Below are 18974 nucleotides of genomic sequence, written 5' to 3' on the forward strand. Positions count from 1 at the left end.
AGTTGGATGGGTGGGGGGTGGAGGGAAAGGAGATGATATAGAAAGAGTTGGGGGTAGGGAATCGTGTGAAAAGAATAAAGTCAATATATACTATATGAAAAATCTAATAAACAACAACAATCATTTTAAAAAGCATAACTAGTAGGGCTATTAAGTCATGAGACTGGCCATTTTGTAAGAATCTACCTACCTATGTCCCTCTTCATCACTCACTTTAATTGGAACATTATTAGCCATTTCCAATTAAATGGAAATGACCTATTTTGGAGAATATAGAGAAAATGTTGAGACTTTTAGAACCCTTGTGTAGTAACAACAGTAGGACTGCAAATGTACCACACACACACACACACACACACACTCACTTGCCACTTAGCTAGAATACACACTGACTACACAATGTTTTCCGATTCTAAATTTTCCTACAGCCAGGACAAACAGCTGTGTAAACCATTCAACTTTCTAAGACTGAGGTGACTTTCTACACACTTAAATAGCAAGCAAGACAGAGAAACATTTAAAGCTTAATTAATAAGAAAACAACAACAAAAACCCTTGACATGACAAGTACAGTATCTATAATAGATTACAACATACATATTACAGTTAAATTATATGTACACATACAGAGTATCAAAATACCTTTTCTACTTTGGCAACTAAATTCTCAAGATTAAAAATAAACAAGTTCAAACATTTCTACATACAAAATTTTTAGGTTTTCATTTACTAAAAATGAAATAGTACAAGTTTGCTACCCTAATATATACATCAAAATAAATACTTTCAATTGTAGAAAATAGAAATGGCTAAAAGTCTCAAATTTCTTAACATTATAACAACAAATAGTTTACCCTGAATCTGTAGTATGTTTTTGTTAAAAAATATATTTACTTAAACTCAAGTCAATGTACTTCAATCCTTTTTTAAAAGTGGCAAAATACTAAAGGACAGGTTTATACCAGCTAAGAAATAAAATTTACAACCATATAGGTATAAATGCAATCATTTTAAAAACACAAATTCAGTATTATAAAAATATATAAAACACCCAGGTATACTCCACAAAAATATAAATGCACATATGCATTCCAATGATTATCAAAAACTCTGATTTATGTAGCTTCTACAAAATGTCAAAGAACAGGAATTGTTTTCTTCTTTTTTATAAAATGATCTCATTGTGCAGCTACAGGCTAACCTCAAACCCACAGAACCTGCTTCTGTCTCCAAAATGCTGGGCTTGAAGGTCTTGCTAACACACTTGGCCTCAGTACTGTTTTCCTAATATAGTATATAAATATTTCTACCTCAACCAGAAATATCAGTATCTGTTAGTAAAAAATGGAATATACATAGAAAGGTAGGCAATGTCTTATATTCAAGTTTCCAAGTTTGATTTCAATTCAAATATTTTCTGTAACTGATAAACTACATAAACAAAAGTAAAAGATGAAGTAAACATTTTATACATTGAAGAAGTGCCCTCTATAAGGTCTTCCATAATGATGATAGTAAGTATCTGATCTCATTTCAAAGTCTTCTGAGCCAGCAATTTCGTTTCTGCTACTTCAAAAACCATCATGACTTTCACCAACAATGTTGCTCTATTGTAGGTTTACATGAGGCACCATGCCACAGTGAGAGCAGCGACAACACCATTCAAAATTGCCATGCTGTAGCCCATGTGGAAAGAATGTCCAGTCAGTTTCCTAGAGAAAAAAGGAAAGAGCACAAATTAAGAAAAGGGAAAAAAAGAACATGTAATTTGGTATGAGAAAACAAGTAAGATCTAAAATAAATCTAGTAAATACAAAAATACTTAAGATATCACAATGAGTTGTCATATTTTCCCCCCAAGACAGTGTTTCTCAGTGTAGCCTTGGCTGTCCTGGAACTCACTTTGTAGACCAGGCTGGCCTCAAACTCAGAAATTCACCTGCCTCTGCCTCCCAAGTGCTGGGATTAAAGGTGTGCGCCACCACTGCCTGGCGAGTTGTCCTGTTTTATACATTAGTGTATAAGTTAAAAAATACTGGACACTTGCAGGATTTGTACAGGATTATCCATCTTAAATTCTCTTTTAAAAGTCTTCCTAGGGACTGAAAAGGTGGGTCAGTGGTTAAAAGAGCTTCCTGCTTCTCCAGTGAACTGCCCAGCACCCAAATTGGGTGGCTCATTACTGTCTATAATACCAGCTCCAGGACATCCATACGTACCTGAACAAAGGCACAAATGGCAAACACAGCACATACACAAACACACATTACAATATAAAAAGCAAACTAACAAGAAAGTCCTGATTTCCTGGTTAAAAATGTATTTTTAATTTTATTAGTACAAAGTCGATTGTGTGTAGCATCAACATAATTTGTTACATTACAAGCAAGTCTTCTACTAATAGCACTTCCCTGCCCTCATTCTTATTCAGTGCTAGCTTAAATAGATGTTACTGCAGTATTTATCCTGGTCATATAACTTTTTTTTCAGTTATAGAAAGAAGCTATTCCTTTGAACTTATGTGAATGAATTAAACTTTAACACAAATGTCAGCTTTCATCTTAATATGACTATTTAACTGTAGTAGTTTCCAACAAGTTTCTAAATGACAGCAAAGAAACATCTCTAATTTATGATTACTGAGTTTCAACTACTTCACAAAATTTATGTACATGTAATTTTTCCTGACACTTGCTTCTTATAAGTTTTTTGCAGGCTGGGCAGTGGTGGCGCACGCCTTTAATCCCAGCACTTGGGAGGCAGAGGCAGGCAGATTTCTGAGTTCCAGGCCAGCCTGGTGTACAGAGTGAGTTTTAGGACAGCCAGGGCTATACAGAGAAAACCTGTCTCGAAAAACCAAACGAGTTTTTTGCTTGTACTTTTCTTTTCTTTTTTTAAAATTTTTAATATTTTCTATTACGTATTTTCCTCAATTACATTTCCAATGCTATCCCAAAAGTCCCCCATACCCTCCCCCCCCACTTCCCTACCCAACCATTCCCATTTTTTTGGCCCTGGCGTTCCCCTGTACTGGGGCATATAAAGTTTGCATGTCCAATGGGCCTCTCTTTCCAGTGATGGTCGACTAGGCCATCTTTTGATACATATTCAGCTAGAGTCAAGAGCTCTGGAGTACTGGTTAGTTCATAATGTTGTTCCAACTATAGGGTTGCAGATCCCTTTAGCTCCTTGGGTACTTTCTCTAGCTCCTCCATTGGGAGCCCTGTGATCCATCCACTAGCTGACTGTGAGCATCCACTTCTGTGTTTGCTAGGCCCCGGCATAGTCTCACAAGAGACAGCTATATCTGGGTCCTTTCAGCAAAATCTTGCTAGTGTATGCAATGGTGTCAGCGTTTGGAAGCTGATTATGGGATGGACTCCTGGATATGGCAGTCTCTGTTCCATTAACTACATTGTAATGATACCTTTTTTTGCTTATTGTAGCAGAATGGCATATTTTTAAAAAGGGGATGTCAAGATAGCTCAGCAGTATATATGCCTAACATCTGAGTTTAATACTTGGAACCCATGCAGGAGACTCACAAAAGGTACATTCTGACTGCCACACATGTGACTAGATGGGTAAAAGTGCCTGTCATGAAGTTTGATGAACAGAGTTTGATTCACAGAATCCAAGTTGTTCCCTGACCTGATAGCCAAACTAGCATATAAGCAAACAAACAATAAATGTAAAAAGAAAAAGAAATGAAGGTTGTACTCAAATATTGCCAGAAGGCCAAGTGTGGCAGCTGGCTGTGGGTTCCTGGTACAGAGCTAGCTATTCTTCAGGTCTGGAGTAAGTTACAAAGGAATGGAGGCAGGCTACAAGGAGAGGCTGAAAGGGGCTGCCAGAGAGAACTAAACTAGGAGGATCCTGGATTTTCACTAAGATGTGAGTAGCAAAGGAGTGGAGATAGGCTTGGGGAGGAGGGGTACAGGCAGGCTGCAGCAGGACTAATGTTAAGTCTGAAGAGATTGCAAAAGACGACAGGAAAGAGGACGACACTCCCCTACCTGAGTTCTAGGCTACTGTAGAAACATAAACTTCTGATTCTTCTATCTCTACCTCCAGAGTGTACCACCACACCCAATTTATGCAGTCAGTGCTGGTATTCAAACTCAAGGCCCCATAAATGGTAGGCAATCACTCCAAGAACTAAGCTATATCCCTACCTCTAAAACTGCTTGAGTACCAAATAGAAAATTAAAAGAAAAAGAACAACCAGGCATGGTGGCACACGCCTTTAATCCCAGCACTTGGGAGGCAGAGGCAGGCAGATTTCTAAGTTCGAGGCCAGCCTGGTCTACAGAGTGAGTTCCAGGACAGCCATGGCTATACAGAGAAACCCCGTCTCGAAAAACCAAAAAAGAAATATTGTGAATAATATCAGGTTTCCTTAACAAGTTTTTTTTTAAGGTTTATTTATTATTATATCTAAGTACACTGTAGCTGTCTTCAGATGCACCAAAAGAGGACGTCAGATCTCTTACGGATGGTTGTGAGCCATCATGTGGTTGCTGGAATTTGAACTCAGGACCTTCAGAAGAGCAGTTGATGCTTTTTAACCACTGAGCCATCTATCCAGCCCCAATACAAGTTTTGATTTGTTAAATTTAAGAGACACGGCAAGGTTTAAAATAAAAAAGAAGCAGTATGGTTGTCTTAGTCAGGGTTTCTATTCCTGCACAAACATCATGACCAAGAAGCAAGTTGGGGAGGAAAGGGTTTATTCGCCTTACACTTCCATACTGCTGTTCATCACCAAAGGAAGTCAGGACTGGAACTCAAGCAGGTCAGAAAGCAGGAGCTGATGCAGAAGCCATGGAGGGATGTTCTTCACTGGCTTGCCTCCCCTGGCTTGCTCAGCCTACTCTCTTATAGAACCCAAGACTACCAGCCCAGGGATGGTCCCACCCACAAGGGGCCTTTCCCCCTTGATCACTAATTGAGAAAATGCCTTACAGTTGGATCTCATGGAGGCATTTCTTCAACTGAAGCTCCTTTCTCTGTGATAACTCCAGCTGTGTCAAGTTGACACAAAAATAGCCAGTACAATGGTGTATGAGGAAGAGGACAGAACCAGAAGTAGAACTCTCAAGATTTCATTTTATTCCTTTCTAGACTTTCTTTCTAGACTGTCTCCTGGTCTTTATGACTCCACAGGTCTGTAAAACTTCACTCTATACTGCCAAAGTGGCCAAGAATCTGAGAAGAGTAAGTCATGAGCCTAGGGAAAACCTACTACTATGATTCTGTTAAAGGATCTTAACAATAGAATGACTCCTGAAAATACACTGCAATACCCATAGATCAGAGTATCCCTCAACCATCATCAGAGAAGTCTCTACTTGTAATAGGTGGGAACTAACAGAGACACTCACAACCAAACAGTGTGCAGAGATCTACATGGACGAGAAGGCAGAAACTTTTTAATAGCAAGAGGTGATGGATAACTCTATGGAAACAGCATCTTTCATATAGACACAACAGGACTGATAAACATGAACTCAAAGAGACTGAAAGTACACACAGAACTGCACAAGTTCAAACCGCACAAAATCTCACTGCTGAGAAGGGAAAGTGGACCACCCTTAACTAAAAAGATAAACTGATACTGCTGGCAAAGGGAAAATCAGTTTTCTCCAATACTGTCACTGGGTGTGTGTACTGGCTAGTTTTATGTGAACTTGACACAAGACAGAGTCACCTGAGATGATGGAAGTGCCTTCATAAGATCAGGCTATATGTAAGCCTGTAGGGCATTTTTAAATTAGTGATTGATGTGGGTGGTGCCACCCCTACACTGGTGGTCCTGGGTTCTATATGGCAGCCCAGAGGAGCAAGCTAGTAAGTAGCACTCTTTCATGGCCTTTATATCTGCTTCTGCTTCCAGTTCCTGTTGAGTCCTGCCTTGGCTTCCCTCCACAGACTGTGATTCACAAAACGTAAGCAAAAAACCCCTCCTTTACTCTTGTATTAGTTAGGGTTCTCTAGAGAAACAGAATGTATAGAATGAATACACACACACACACACACACACACACAGAGGATTTCTTAAAATGGTTTAGATTGTGGTCCAGCTAGTCCAACAATGACTATCTGCCAAGAACAGGTCCAAAAATCCAGTAGTTGTTGAGCCCACAAGCATGCATGTCTCAGCTAGTCTTCAGTATATGCTACAATCCCAAAGAAGGAAGCTCTAATACTAGTGAAGAAATAGATTTGCTGGGGAGAGCAAGAGCTAACAAGCAAAAAGGGAGCAAGCGTCTTTCCTTTATATAGGCTACCAGAAGAAGGTATGGCCCATATTAAAAGTGGCACTTCCCACTTCGAGTGATCTAAGAAAAGAAACTTACAGGTGAACCCATCATCTTGGACTTAGTTAATTTCAGACTTGGTCATGGTGTTTCATCACAGCAGTAGAAAAGTAACTAAGACCGTGGGTGTAACAACCACACAACAGGACAGACCCATAGTGAGGCCAACACAAAAGGACTTTGCCTGTACTTTTTTTTTTTATTGCATTTTTTTCTTTAGAAAGGGTGCTATAAATTTGGATGGTAGGGAACAGGGGAGGATAAGGAATTTGTTTCAAGAGGAGAAAGGAAAAGATCAATGAAAAAAAATTTATTAGAAAGTGTTTTAATGCCGGGCATGGTGGTGCACGCCTTAACCAGCACTCAGGAGGCAGAGGCAGGTGGATTTCTGAGTTCGAGGCCAGCCTGGTCTACAAAGTGAGGGCTATATAGAGAAACCCTGTCTCGGCTGGGGGGGGGGGGTGTTTTAATAAGAATAGTTAACAAACAGAAGTCAGGATATTAATTTAGGATCCTTTGTAATTGTAAAATTCTAAGACTATTTCAAGCAGAAAGAATAAGAAAATACTTGAAAGAAATTACATACTTGTGTATAGGGTTTTTTTCTACCACTTAAAAGGTTACTTACTAATATTATCTATACTTAAAGTGGAACAATGTTATAGGGATTTAAACACATTATTTTATTCCCAAAGAGCCAATCCAGGAAATCCAATAATAAAATAAAAATTAATGAATAAGTTAATTTACTAGTTAAAAAACTTTGATTGTTCATTTGATCATATAATAAGACTAAATAGACAGATATCATTTATGGGCAGAAGCAAACGGTTTCTCAAGTTAGAACCCTTAATGTGGATTCTATCAGGCTTAAATTAAATATATTTCCCACTACATTTCTGAAATAAGATGGAAAAAAATGGGAAATGCTGTTCAATGAGAATAAAATGACTGAAAACAGTTATAAAGAAAGGCTGATTATATAACAGGACAACTTCCATGTTAGAAGATGTTGTACAAAAGAAACCATCTTAGTCTAGTGCCAAAGAAATCCTTTCCAACAATACAGACACACACAATAAAGTGCTCATGTGATTCTCACCAGTGGTTTGAGTCAAACTCTAGAGTCAGACATGGGTTTGAGTACCTCTTACAGAGGTATAGAGAAATTGTCTGATCTCTTTGGCCTTCAATTTCCTCTATAGAACTGACAACAAATTCACCCTTAAAAAGTTGCTGTGAGTACTACATATCTATTGCACAGCAAATAAATGTTAGCTATACAGCATGAAAAAGAAAGCTTATTCACCACTCTACACTCCTTTCTTCCTTTTAAGCAAACAACTAACCTTAAACCAAGTCAATCTATAAAATTTACAAATAAACCTAGGAGGCAGACTACAATACCATCACTGGCTATAAAACATATGTGATTTTACTTTGTATTTTTCTTATCTCGCTTATTCAAGATCACTGTTCTCATTAAAATTCACTAGGAGAGCTAGTGATATGGACAATTTGAATTCAATTCACAGTCCTACATGAAGCAGGAAGAAAATGGATTCCTCCAAGTTGTCTCTGAACCTACGACTACATACCATGGTATGTGTGGTCACATGTGGGCACACACAAATGAAACATGTAGAATATACTATGAGCATATTATTTCCACCCGGATTTTATATTGAAGGTAATTTCTAGTCATACATTTCTTTTGCCCTATCTAAAGCTTTCTAATTTTATAGGACGGGCACTTCACATTCCTTTTTTTTGTTCGTAGAGACTTGGTAGAAGGATTATTTTTCTTATCAGTCATAACAGTTATGGCAAACCTTGGTGCATTTACTTTGCCTTTCTGATTCTTAAATTCCCATTATTTTCCTCACCACTAATTTATATATCCCCTACTCTATAACTTAGCCTGAAAAATATTTCTCAGATTGGCGAGGAAGGAAATCTTTATAGCATTACAATCTAAAAAGGAGAAAAGTGTGTAAAAATATGTGTGTAACACAGTTCCAAACCTATTCTAAGTTTTCCTGCTTCTTCTAGTCTATAGCCCTTAGCTGACCTCCTAGTGCTCTAGTCATTAAAGCACAAATATTCAGGTGTTAATAGCTGTACCATAAAGTGTCAATTATTGCTTGTTAATATGTAATTTAAAGAAATCTGCCTTATCCTTAAGACTATATAATTTGCTAGAACAATGGCATCCCCTGGAGCTGGAGTTATAGGTAGTTGTGAGCTACCAGATCTGAGTGCTGGGAATGGACCCCTGATCCTTTGAAAAAGCAGCAAGCAGTCTTCAGTGCTGGGCAATCTCCTTTAGCCCTCAACTGTTGATTTAACCAGTAACTTATATTAATTGCTGACTGAGTTGATCAAGAATTCATCTAGAGTATATAGCATAAGCTGGATTTAAAAGCACCTCCTTGACTTCAAAACACTTTCTAATATAATAGGTTGTTTCCTATAATTTATAAACATTGTGGTAATGTAAATAAAAATGGTTCTCATAGACATTATTGAAGGAGTGGCCTTGTTGGAGGAGTAGGTGTGGCCTTGTTAGTAGTGGCAGTGAGCTTTGATGTTTCAAACATCCCAACAAGGCCCAGTGTCACTTTCTGTTGCCAAAGGATCTAGATGTATAACTCTCAGCTACCTCTCCAGCCATGTCTACTGTATGCTTCACTGCTTCACACCAGGAAGATAATGAACTATCTCTGAAACTGTACACCAGCCCCAATTAAATGCTTTTCTTTCTAAGAGTTGCAGTGGTCATGGTGTCTCTTCATAGCAATAGAAACCCTAACACTAAGGCAGTCACTTAACACATAAAAAGTGGTTCAGTATTCTCAGTGCTGCCCAGGCTTTTTAAAACTCAAAAGTAACATATTAACAGCACACCAAGTACAATAGCACACAAGTGCAAATCAATCAGCTAGATTGTGTTATGAAAACAAGGAAGCTAAGAATAAATGTTAACATAATTTCTTAAAGGATTTTATTTCATCTACACATATCTCCATGTAAGAGTAATAGAATATATTTCATAATACATGCATGTGCCTCTTCCAGAAGCCACATTATGCTACCACCAATATAGCTGTTAATATATGCATTGCAACTGACAGCTCCAAACAGTCCCTAGTTAATGAAACTTCATGACATTCAGATATCAAAGCTAAGTCCATGATCTATTTCTTTTGTTAGTAGGTTTTTTTTCTCCTACTGCAATTAGCCATCTGTTCCATTAGTTCACGATAATAACAAGTCTGATTCAACAAGGAAGCAGCTTTCCAGAAGTTGTATGAAAGAGGGTAGAGTTAATTCATTGTGATCAATGTTACATCTAGTGTGCTTGGAAGATAAATTTCTAATTTAAATACTAAATCATCCACTTTTGTTAATCTACAAGGTTTATATTACTGCCTAAGATAACCCACAACATTTTCCTAAAATGTTCCATTACTCATTATAACTTTCTTAACTACAATGTGAAGAGCACTGAGAAGCTACAGAATAACCCTACTAACACATTTAAAACAAAGCCTCAAGGGTATATAAAAAAAAGTACTATAGCATAGTATGCCAACCCTAAAATCTACAATTCTCTAGAAAATTTATATTCAATATTCTACGCTTTCTGTTGCTCCTAGTAACAATAGTTAAAACAACACGCACCCAAAAATCCCATGGAAATCCAACTGTCTCAGCATCTACCTATACATAGAATGCTTTCCAGAGGAAGTAAAGCATGTAAAAGTGGCACATTTTAATAAAAGACTTATCAAAATAAGTCAATAAAGCACTTTTTAAAAACCTTGTTGTTTTGAAACAACCAATTCTGCAGATTCTAAATGGCACCTAATGCGGTGCATTTAAAAGTATGAGGCATGCATAATGCTAACTTTAATAAAATTTAAAATGTACTTTCTGAAACTAAGATCAAATATCTGTGGTTGACAGTGCAACAGAAAGGTGAATAACCCAATTATTTAGACCAAAAAAAAAAAAAAAAAAAAAAAAAAAGAACAAAGGCAACAATGTCAGAAAATCAGCAGCTATTCTACTCATTGGTTTGTATCTCAAAACTGAAATACTACAGGTTGGCCATCTAATTCTGTAGACTGTTCTTTAAAACAGGTTTGTGGGAAGATCATATCATTCTTTAACCTTATCCGTTTTAGAAATTGTTAATCTGATAACTATAAGGTTTGTTTTGACTATTAATCTCATACTAAAAATAAGCAATAAAGCAACCAGTAATACACCTGAAAAGCACACCTGAAATTTCTAAAAAGTATAGGCCTGAATTTATGCTGATTTCTATAAAACGAGTATATGTGTTCTGATTTGCCTCATTCTGGGAAATAAATTCAAGATGCATCTGAGGCATAAATACTCTGAGTCAAGTTACAATACCTTTTCTTGGCTGAGTAACTTCAAATGGCTTCAAGATTTGAGGGATGACATAAGCATGGACTTAAAAAAGAAACCTAGGAACATTTGAAGTCTCTGCCTTTTAACAAATGTTCATATTGCAAACAAAGAGTTAAGGCTATTAAACTGCACAAGGAAAAGATATTAGGATCTCTAGTTCCAGGCTCCCTTCAAACTTGCTATGTAACCCAAACTAGCTTTGAACGCATGGCAGGACTCCTGCCCTAGTCTCGGGAATCCTAAATAATTCTTCATAAAGCAAGTAAGCTATTGTCAAATAGGCTCATTTTTAGTTGTGAGATTCATGTTGAGCTGTTACTATAGAAGGTGGCTAAAGATTTATTTACAAGAGCTGAAGTAGTCTCCACACCACTGCATGTCACTTCTTTAGCATTACTTAGGAAATATTTCCTATAAAATCAATTTCTTAGTAAGTTATTCAACAATCTAAGCTTTAGATTCAAATACATGATATATCAAAAACGTAAAATTTTAAAGTTACATTTATTTAGTTGGGGGAAGAAATGCATGACATGGTATAAGAGTCAAGGTAGAGGACAGCCTGTGAGGGATTCTCTCCTTCCAGAGGATCAATCTCAGGCCACCATGCTGGCAGGAAACACCTTTAACTTTCTACTGAAAGATGTACTTCTCTTCACATACCCTTTTATCAGCTTAAAACCTGAAATTCAGAAATCTCTAGTACACTTGAATTCCATAAAAGAGTCCACCTATTCTTGTAATTATAAGCAAACCTTTTTCTCCTTGGAAATAAGTCTTGATGTATATTCACAGTATAAAAGAACAGTCTATCTGACAGAAAAGACTTCCTTAGGGCTAGGAATATAGCTCAACTGCAGTGAAAGGCCTTAAGGCTCAATGCCTGGAAGAAAAGTTTAAAAAAGATTGCTTAGCAGAACTTGTAACTCCCTTCACAATGATTTGAGCTTGAGCTAATTAAGAAGTCCACCAGCCCTAGGTAAGAGTGCTTGACATTTTGTAATGTTCAGGTTATATAAATTAACTTTAAATGCAAGTATTAAGTGTAATATGTATAACCAATAAACCAGAAATGCCTAGGTTATTTTGGTTTTATAATTCTACAAAGTATTTTATATACTTTGTATATAAAATATACAAAGAATAAACTGTTAAATTTGACTTCTGACCTAAACAATGGACATTTTCTTCAAGTTAGTAACAAGGTTTTCAATTTTCTACTAAATTTATTGCAAGTATACAAGTAATATTTTTATTATAGATAGGATTTTCAAAGTTAAATGGTTTTATATCTAGCACATAGAGTAACTGCAAGCTTACAGTTAGACCATTTACCACTAGATGGTGCCTATACAAAGGTAATGTAAAATATGTTGGGTTTAAAGAAAAAGTGTCACTGATTTGGAGAAAACAATGAATATGAGAACAGATGTTAAAAACAAAGTTGTTACTCTTATTTAGCAACACTGCAGAGGTAAAACTGTCATTATTACAAAAGCTTAAAGTTAGATGTTAGCAGAAAAACACTTAGTAAAACTCCTATTACTTCGTTTTATAATATAGAAGTCAGTGAGTTAATGAAGCAAAGGAAAAACAGGTGATGCATGTTACACACAAATCATCTGAATGTACAAGTTGCTTCAGTTCTTGGGGCTTGTTTTCTTCATGTTATAAAATGGAACAACACTAATGGTAACATCTACAGGTGCCTTAGAGACTTGGCTCCTCTCCCTATGAACTTTATTTGGAATCTCTAAGACATCTCTAGTATTAAAGTACTAGTTTAAAAATTGTACTTTTATGAGACGATGCCGGGGCCTAGCAAACACAGGAGTGGATGTTCACAGTCAGCTATTGGATGTATCACAGGGCTCCCAATGGAGAAGCTAGAGAAAGTACCCAAGGAGCTAAAGGGATCTGCAACCCTATTGTTGGAACAACATGATGTACTAACCAGAACCCCGGAGCTCTTGTCTCTAGCTGCATATGTATCGAAAGATGGCCTAGTCGGCCATCAATGGAAAGAGAGGCCCATTGGACTTGCAAACTTTATATGCCCCAATATAGGGGAATGCCAGGGCCAAAAGAATGGGAATGGGTGGGTAGGGAAGTGGGGGGCGCTATGGGGGACTTTTGGGATAGCATTGGAAATGTAATTGAGGAAAATATGTAATAAAAACATTAAAAATCAAAAAAAAAAAAGGAAAAAAAAATTGTACTTTTAGGAAGAATTCAACGTCAAGGTAGATATTCTACCTAACTTCTTCTTCAATCACAAAGATTTAAATAAAATATCTGGTTCTGCAAATAGCCTATCCTGGAACAAGCCTCAAGATAACTTAACAGTCTGGGTTCTCTTTGTATACAGTAATTTTATATATAGATAGATGCCAGAATATTAAGTAATGACTATACATGCAATTTATGTGCTTGTTTGGAACTCACTCCTAAGACCCAATGAGGGAAGTAAGTTGGAGATGATCATGTGACATTGTGGGGGAAAACAGTAAATTATACAAGATTGTTATAGTAAATTATAACCTAATGACAACTATGGAATGCTATGGATACTTCTCAAAATCCAAACTTCTGCTTTGTAATTTAACAATGCAAATTCCAAAGCTAAGACAAAGTTCTCCATATAATTATTTTATAAATCTAATAAATGAAAGTTTTCACTTTTACGTAAGCACTTTGGGAATAAAAATAAAGAAAGGTACATTTTCAAAAAGGTACTAAATGAACTTTGACAGGAAGACGGTTCTGTGCACTTATAAACTTAACTAAACTAAAATGATACACCGGTGGAAGGCAAGATTGCTCAGCAAATAAAGAAAGTATGTGATCTGAAGCTATCTCAGTTTAATGGCTAAGTTTGGAAAAACCAACTTCAATCCCAAATGGTGGCTTGAACCCACATGGTGGAAGGCGAGAACTGACTCCTTCAACTGACCTTGACAGGTTGTGCTATGGCATATGTACATGAAGCAATAGCAGCACATACATACAAATGAATAAAATGTAATAAAAATTTGTTAAATATAAATAACAAGAAAAGCATTTCATTTTTAGTATCAATCTAAACTAGTTATTCAATACACTAGTTATTTAGCTAATTTCACGAAATGGTTTACCTCATATTTACTAAATAGCAAGAAATGTTAGTTTTTAATTTCATTGAGAATTTTGTTTAGTAAAATGTGACTCATAAGTGAATAAGTAAAAAAAAATAAAAAATTTAAAAAGATAATAGCTTTGATTTTCTTCCCTTGAAATTATTCTTTTATTAAAACCCATGTTTTAGTCTACAGACTAACAAGACTGTTTAAATAAACCAATTACATTCATAAACTGGCTATCATGAAAAATAGTATACACATGGGGATCCCAACTCCTATTTCTAAAATAATCATAAAGAACAAAAGAATGGAAAAAACATACATTAAAATGTTGGCAGTAATTTGTTATTTCCACTGTCTTAAAGGATACACACATACACACATGCCACAGTCCTATTTTTCTCTTTTTGAGACAGGCCTCATATATCCCAGACTGGCTTCGAGCTTGCTATGCAGTCCAAGGATGGCCTTGAACTAGCTAAGATGACATAACACACAGACAACTAACTGCACACTGTACAGTGCCAGGGAGGAAACCCAGGGCCACATGCATACGAAGCAAGCACTCCAGCAACTGAGCTACATTGCAAGGACACCTTAACAAAGAATCAGAAATATTTTTAAACAATCAAGAAACATGCTTATATTAACCTTATTTTAGGTAGTAAGATAACATGATGTATTATAAAGTTATTTTTATTAAAACATTATATTTCTATCTGATTTCTAAGTAAATAGTCTAAAGATTATAACATTTTCACAAGAAAGAGTCTATTTTCCTGTGCAAGGACTCACTCTACTGGCTACACAGAGAAAATATTCTTAAGATCTTTATGAAGTAGTTGTTTATTTTCATGAACACTAGAGGGCAATGTTTGCATTTTCAAACTGAATATCACTGTGTGTTTATGTGTATACTTAAATTCCGCGTGAGTAAACATAAAATAATTTGGTGTTATATATTTTATATTTACTTGTAAAAATTAACACAAACACAGTATACTAAAATATATTTTGTAAGTGCTTTAAGACGTCTAGAGACTAGATGACCAAGCACACAGAGTATGTGATGCAGCACTGTCTGATTTTAATGACTACTAAACACCTGACAATAAAGGTGCTTTATTTCTACTTACAATTTAATAAAAAGATTAATTTATTAAAACTTAGTACAATTAGTTAGCAGATCTTTAGGAGAACACTAAAATTCTTTAACCTTCAAAACTCTAGTTGCCTGAACAGCTAGCATTCAGGGAAGATGTCAAATAAAAATAATAGAAAATTAAGTATATCACATAAGATTTACAATCTCTATTAAAGGTACTGGGTGTTAATAGGCAGGAAAACAGTATAAATTAGAACTCTGTTATGTCTTTGCCAAATAAGCTTTCTGACTGAATGCTACCCAAGTTATCCATATAGTATGGTATTCCACTATAACTTTTCTTATATTTAAATGTGAATTAAGTATTTATCAACTTCAAACACAGATCCATAGGCATAGAATTTACATTTCAGATACACATGAGTATTTGTGAAACATTAAAACATGCGTCCAGGTAAATACTTTTTTTTATAAAATATGTATTTTCACATTTTGTTTCAAGTAAAAACAAAATTTTTAAGCACATATTTTGAGGGAGGAAAATATATGAAGTCTACTAATAATGACAGTAATAACAGCAATTATGTTAGTATTATAGTACTACTGATAGTTATCACTATTATGGCTTCCCCTTTACAGAGGCCCTGAAACACATTTTGCTTAAGAGGTGGGGTAGAGTTGGTAAAAACAATAGTAACAACTGTCATAACTCATATAAATTTAACTGAAATTAATTTTCACATCTTCATTCTCCCTCCCAATTCCATTTGTAGAAAACTAGAAATCTCTGAAGCTTTTTGCAAATACTATTTAAGTCAGAAGTCTCTCAAGTACTAGACCATTGGCTACTGCGTTTCTGATACTCTTTGAAACATAAGAAAATACAGTGCAAAGAAATTCCACTACAAAAACACATCAACTCTAGTCTGGATTGCTACACTGGGCACCAAATATGCAAGTTAATTAAAACATGAGGTTCAAATCCTGAAAAGAAGTCTAATTTGAGAACTAATTGTTGTTGAATCTGACCACACACCTGACAAAAACTTTTCAAACTTTGCATTTTGACTTTGTAAACTCTTACACCTAAAAAGAAGTCATGAAATTTTCTTCTTTGATATGTGATTTTCAATTTTAAAAAATTACATTAACAAGATAGGAAACTTAAAATATCATTCTCCAATTACTTGAAGGTGAGGCCTAGACACTTGAAAAAAATCTTGTGTTGGTTTGTCTTATATACTGAAATCTAGAGCTTCAGCATATCCCAATTTACTGCTTCTCATAACTTTAGTGTCTTTATCAGAACTGACATTAATGTACACATGCGCACACACACACACACACACACCTCAAACAAACAAAATAAACCTAGAAACACTTACTTGAACCTAGCAGGTGAAAGAGGAGTGGGCGGAAACATTCCTGGTTCAAAAGAATCAAAGTAAGTCACTGTCCAAGAAAAGCTGCAACAGGACAATCCAGCAGTTAGAGATATTATCAGCAGAGACCAGAAGCCTTTAAGGGAAAAAAGGGAAAAATTATTAAAATAATTTAAACCAGAATCTTCATGTCCAGATGCTGATGTAAATTTCCTAAAAGATTTGAGCTTAATACATGTTAGCCCATTTAATGTACAAATTACTAGAACACAGTTAGAGGTGGTATCATTAAATATTTTAACAAAATTATTGTGTGTAAACAAAGACAAATTCTACCTAAAAATATAAGAAATTTGATTCTATAACATTCACCTACAATGAAAATAGTCAAAACAATTTACTCTCAGCATTAGCATGCTTCTAGTTTGCATTTATTTCATGAGCAATAGCTGGCATTTGCTACTGCTTGGTACCCAATGCTTTCTTCCATTTCAAAACAAACACTTTTGATATATCAACCAATTGTGGAGTATTTCTTCTTTATAATTTTCCTATTAAAATATTCTTGCTCAGTATATAAACTAAAGTTGAACTCCAGCCTACCAAGGTCTTGGGAACATAAATTGGTTAATTTATAACATTTTTCTCACAGGAATCAAATCAAAGTCATGGTATTACAGTGAATTCAAGTTGAAGCACAAGAAAGATACAGTGACAGGACACAGGAATAAACTGATCTGAAGGGTTTATTTTTAATGGTAAATAATTTTATGTCTAATGTGAAGATTGTTAGACACCACTCAACTCACTCTGTTAAAGGGAACGTGAACGGCTGGTAATCTAATTCTCCTTAGTAGGAGTAGTTTTATTTCTTACAACTTATTTTCTTTAATTTCACGTGTATGAAACTTTTACCAACATATATTTATGTCTACCATATGTCTGCTGGGTGCCTGGAAAGGTCAGAGAGGGTCTCAGATCATCTGAACTGCCATCAACAATTACAAAGTGCCACAGGGTTTTAGAAACCAAACCTTACTCCTTTGCAAGAGCAGCACAGCATGTGCTAACTCCTGAGCCACTTCCCCAGTCCCCAGGTTTATGCTGACTTCAAGTTTTTAAAAAGTCTTTCATAAATTCAATTCATTATATCTACTCAATAGAATATACTACAGAACTACTTTGTATTTGGTACAGTGTTACCTAATGGAGACAAAACAGAAAACACAGTCTTCACAGAAATTTTGGTAAGAATAAAGTAAGAATGCAAATAGATTAGTAGCTACCGATTGTGATAACTTTTTTAAAAATAAATTTTATATTCCCTAAGGTCTCTAAGGAGATAACAGCAGAATTCAGACCAAGACTGTAGTTCTTGAAAAAATTCTAAGGTTTATATGTTAAAAATAATACTCAATAGTATTGCGACCAGATACTGACTGCTGCAGGACCTTGTATTTAACAATTAGTATGAACACATGAACCCAGAGAAGCAAAATATAGCATTTAGAAGAAATGTAAGTTAGCTTGTAGCAGAGCAAGAACTTGTCATAAAAAACAATTTATAATGTTAATGTAGGCTAGGAATATAACTCAATGTAAGATCCTTGCCTAGTAGATAGAATTTAATCACTAGTAACTCCCTTGGCAACGTGGTTGAATTCATATCACACACAATACACAATAAATTCTTTTTTTTTTTTTTTTGGTTTTTTCGAGACAGGGTTTCTCTGTGTAGCCCTGGCTGTCCTGGAACTCACTTTGTAGACAAGGCTGGCCTCAAATTCAGAAATCCACCTGCCTCTGCCTCCCAAGTGCTGGGATTAAAGACTTGCGCCACCACTCCCGGCTCCACAATAAATTCTAAAATGCCTGCCTCCACAATAAATTCTAAAACGTATCAATGAAGCCGGGCACTGCTGGTGCACACCTTTAATTCCAGCACTTGGGAGGTAGAGGCAGGTGGATTTCTGAGTTCAAGGCCAGCCTGGTCTACAGAGTGAGTTCCAGGACAGCCAGGGCTACACAGAGAATCCCTGTCTCGAGAAACAAAAAACAAACAAACAAAAGAGAGAGAGAGAGAGAGAGAGAGAGAAAGAAAAGCAAAGATCGAGGAGCACTCTAAGGTTTAGCCTGTTGAAAAAAAAATAATCTCACTGGTTTGTTTGTTTGGTTTTTTTGGTTTTGGTTTTTTTGAGACAGGGTTCCTCTGTATAGCCCTGGCTGTCCTGGAACTCACTTTGTAGACCAAGCTGGCCTTGAACTCAGAAATCCACCTGCCTCTGCCTCCCAAGTGCTGGGATTAAAGGCGTGCACCACCACCCGGCTAATCTCACTTAAAAAAAAAAGAAAATCAATGAACAAGTTACAAAATGGCATGGTGATATATACTGGTAACGTCAGGACTTTGGAGACTGAGAAAGTAAGATCATGAACCTGAAGTCAGTCTTCACGTGACTTACATAGGAACTTGCTTACAAATTTAATCTAATATAGAGATACATATGTATATGTGCTACATATGGATAAAAGTATATTTACTTAGGATGCTGATAAAAAAATCCCAGAGAAGATTGAGAATTTACCACTAATCCTCCGTAGGAAG

The 18974-nt window shown here is 35.9% G+C and overlaps 1 protein-coding gene across 1 annotated transcript in view; it reads right to left on the reverse strand.

The window, feature by feature from the left end:
• Positions 1-512: 512 nt before the first annotated feature.
• The window catches only part of Arl6ip6 (ARF like GTPase 6 interacting protein 6), a 29107-nt gene continuing 10645 nt past the window's right edge, over positions 513-18974 (reverse strand). Inside the window, exons 3-4 of the mRNA XM_021181685.3 lie at positions 16373-16505; positions 513-1712 (exon numbers count right to left, since the gene is read on the reverse strand). Of these exons, the coding sequence (XP_021037344.1) occupies positions 1619-1712; positions 16373-16505 (227 nt within the window). The 3' untranslated portion in view covers positions 513-1618. The remainder of the gene's footprint in view (positions 1713-16372; positions 16506-18974) is intronic.

This window comes from Mus caroli, unplaced genomic scaffold (assembly GCF_978045245.1).
Source record: "Mus caroli unplaced genomic scaffold, Mus_caroli_1 scaffold_2, whole genome shotgun sequence".
NCBI lineage: Eukaryota > Metazoa > Chordata > Mammalia > Rodentia > Muridae > Mus > Mus caroli.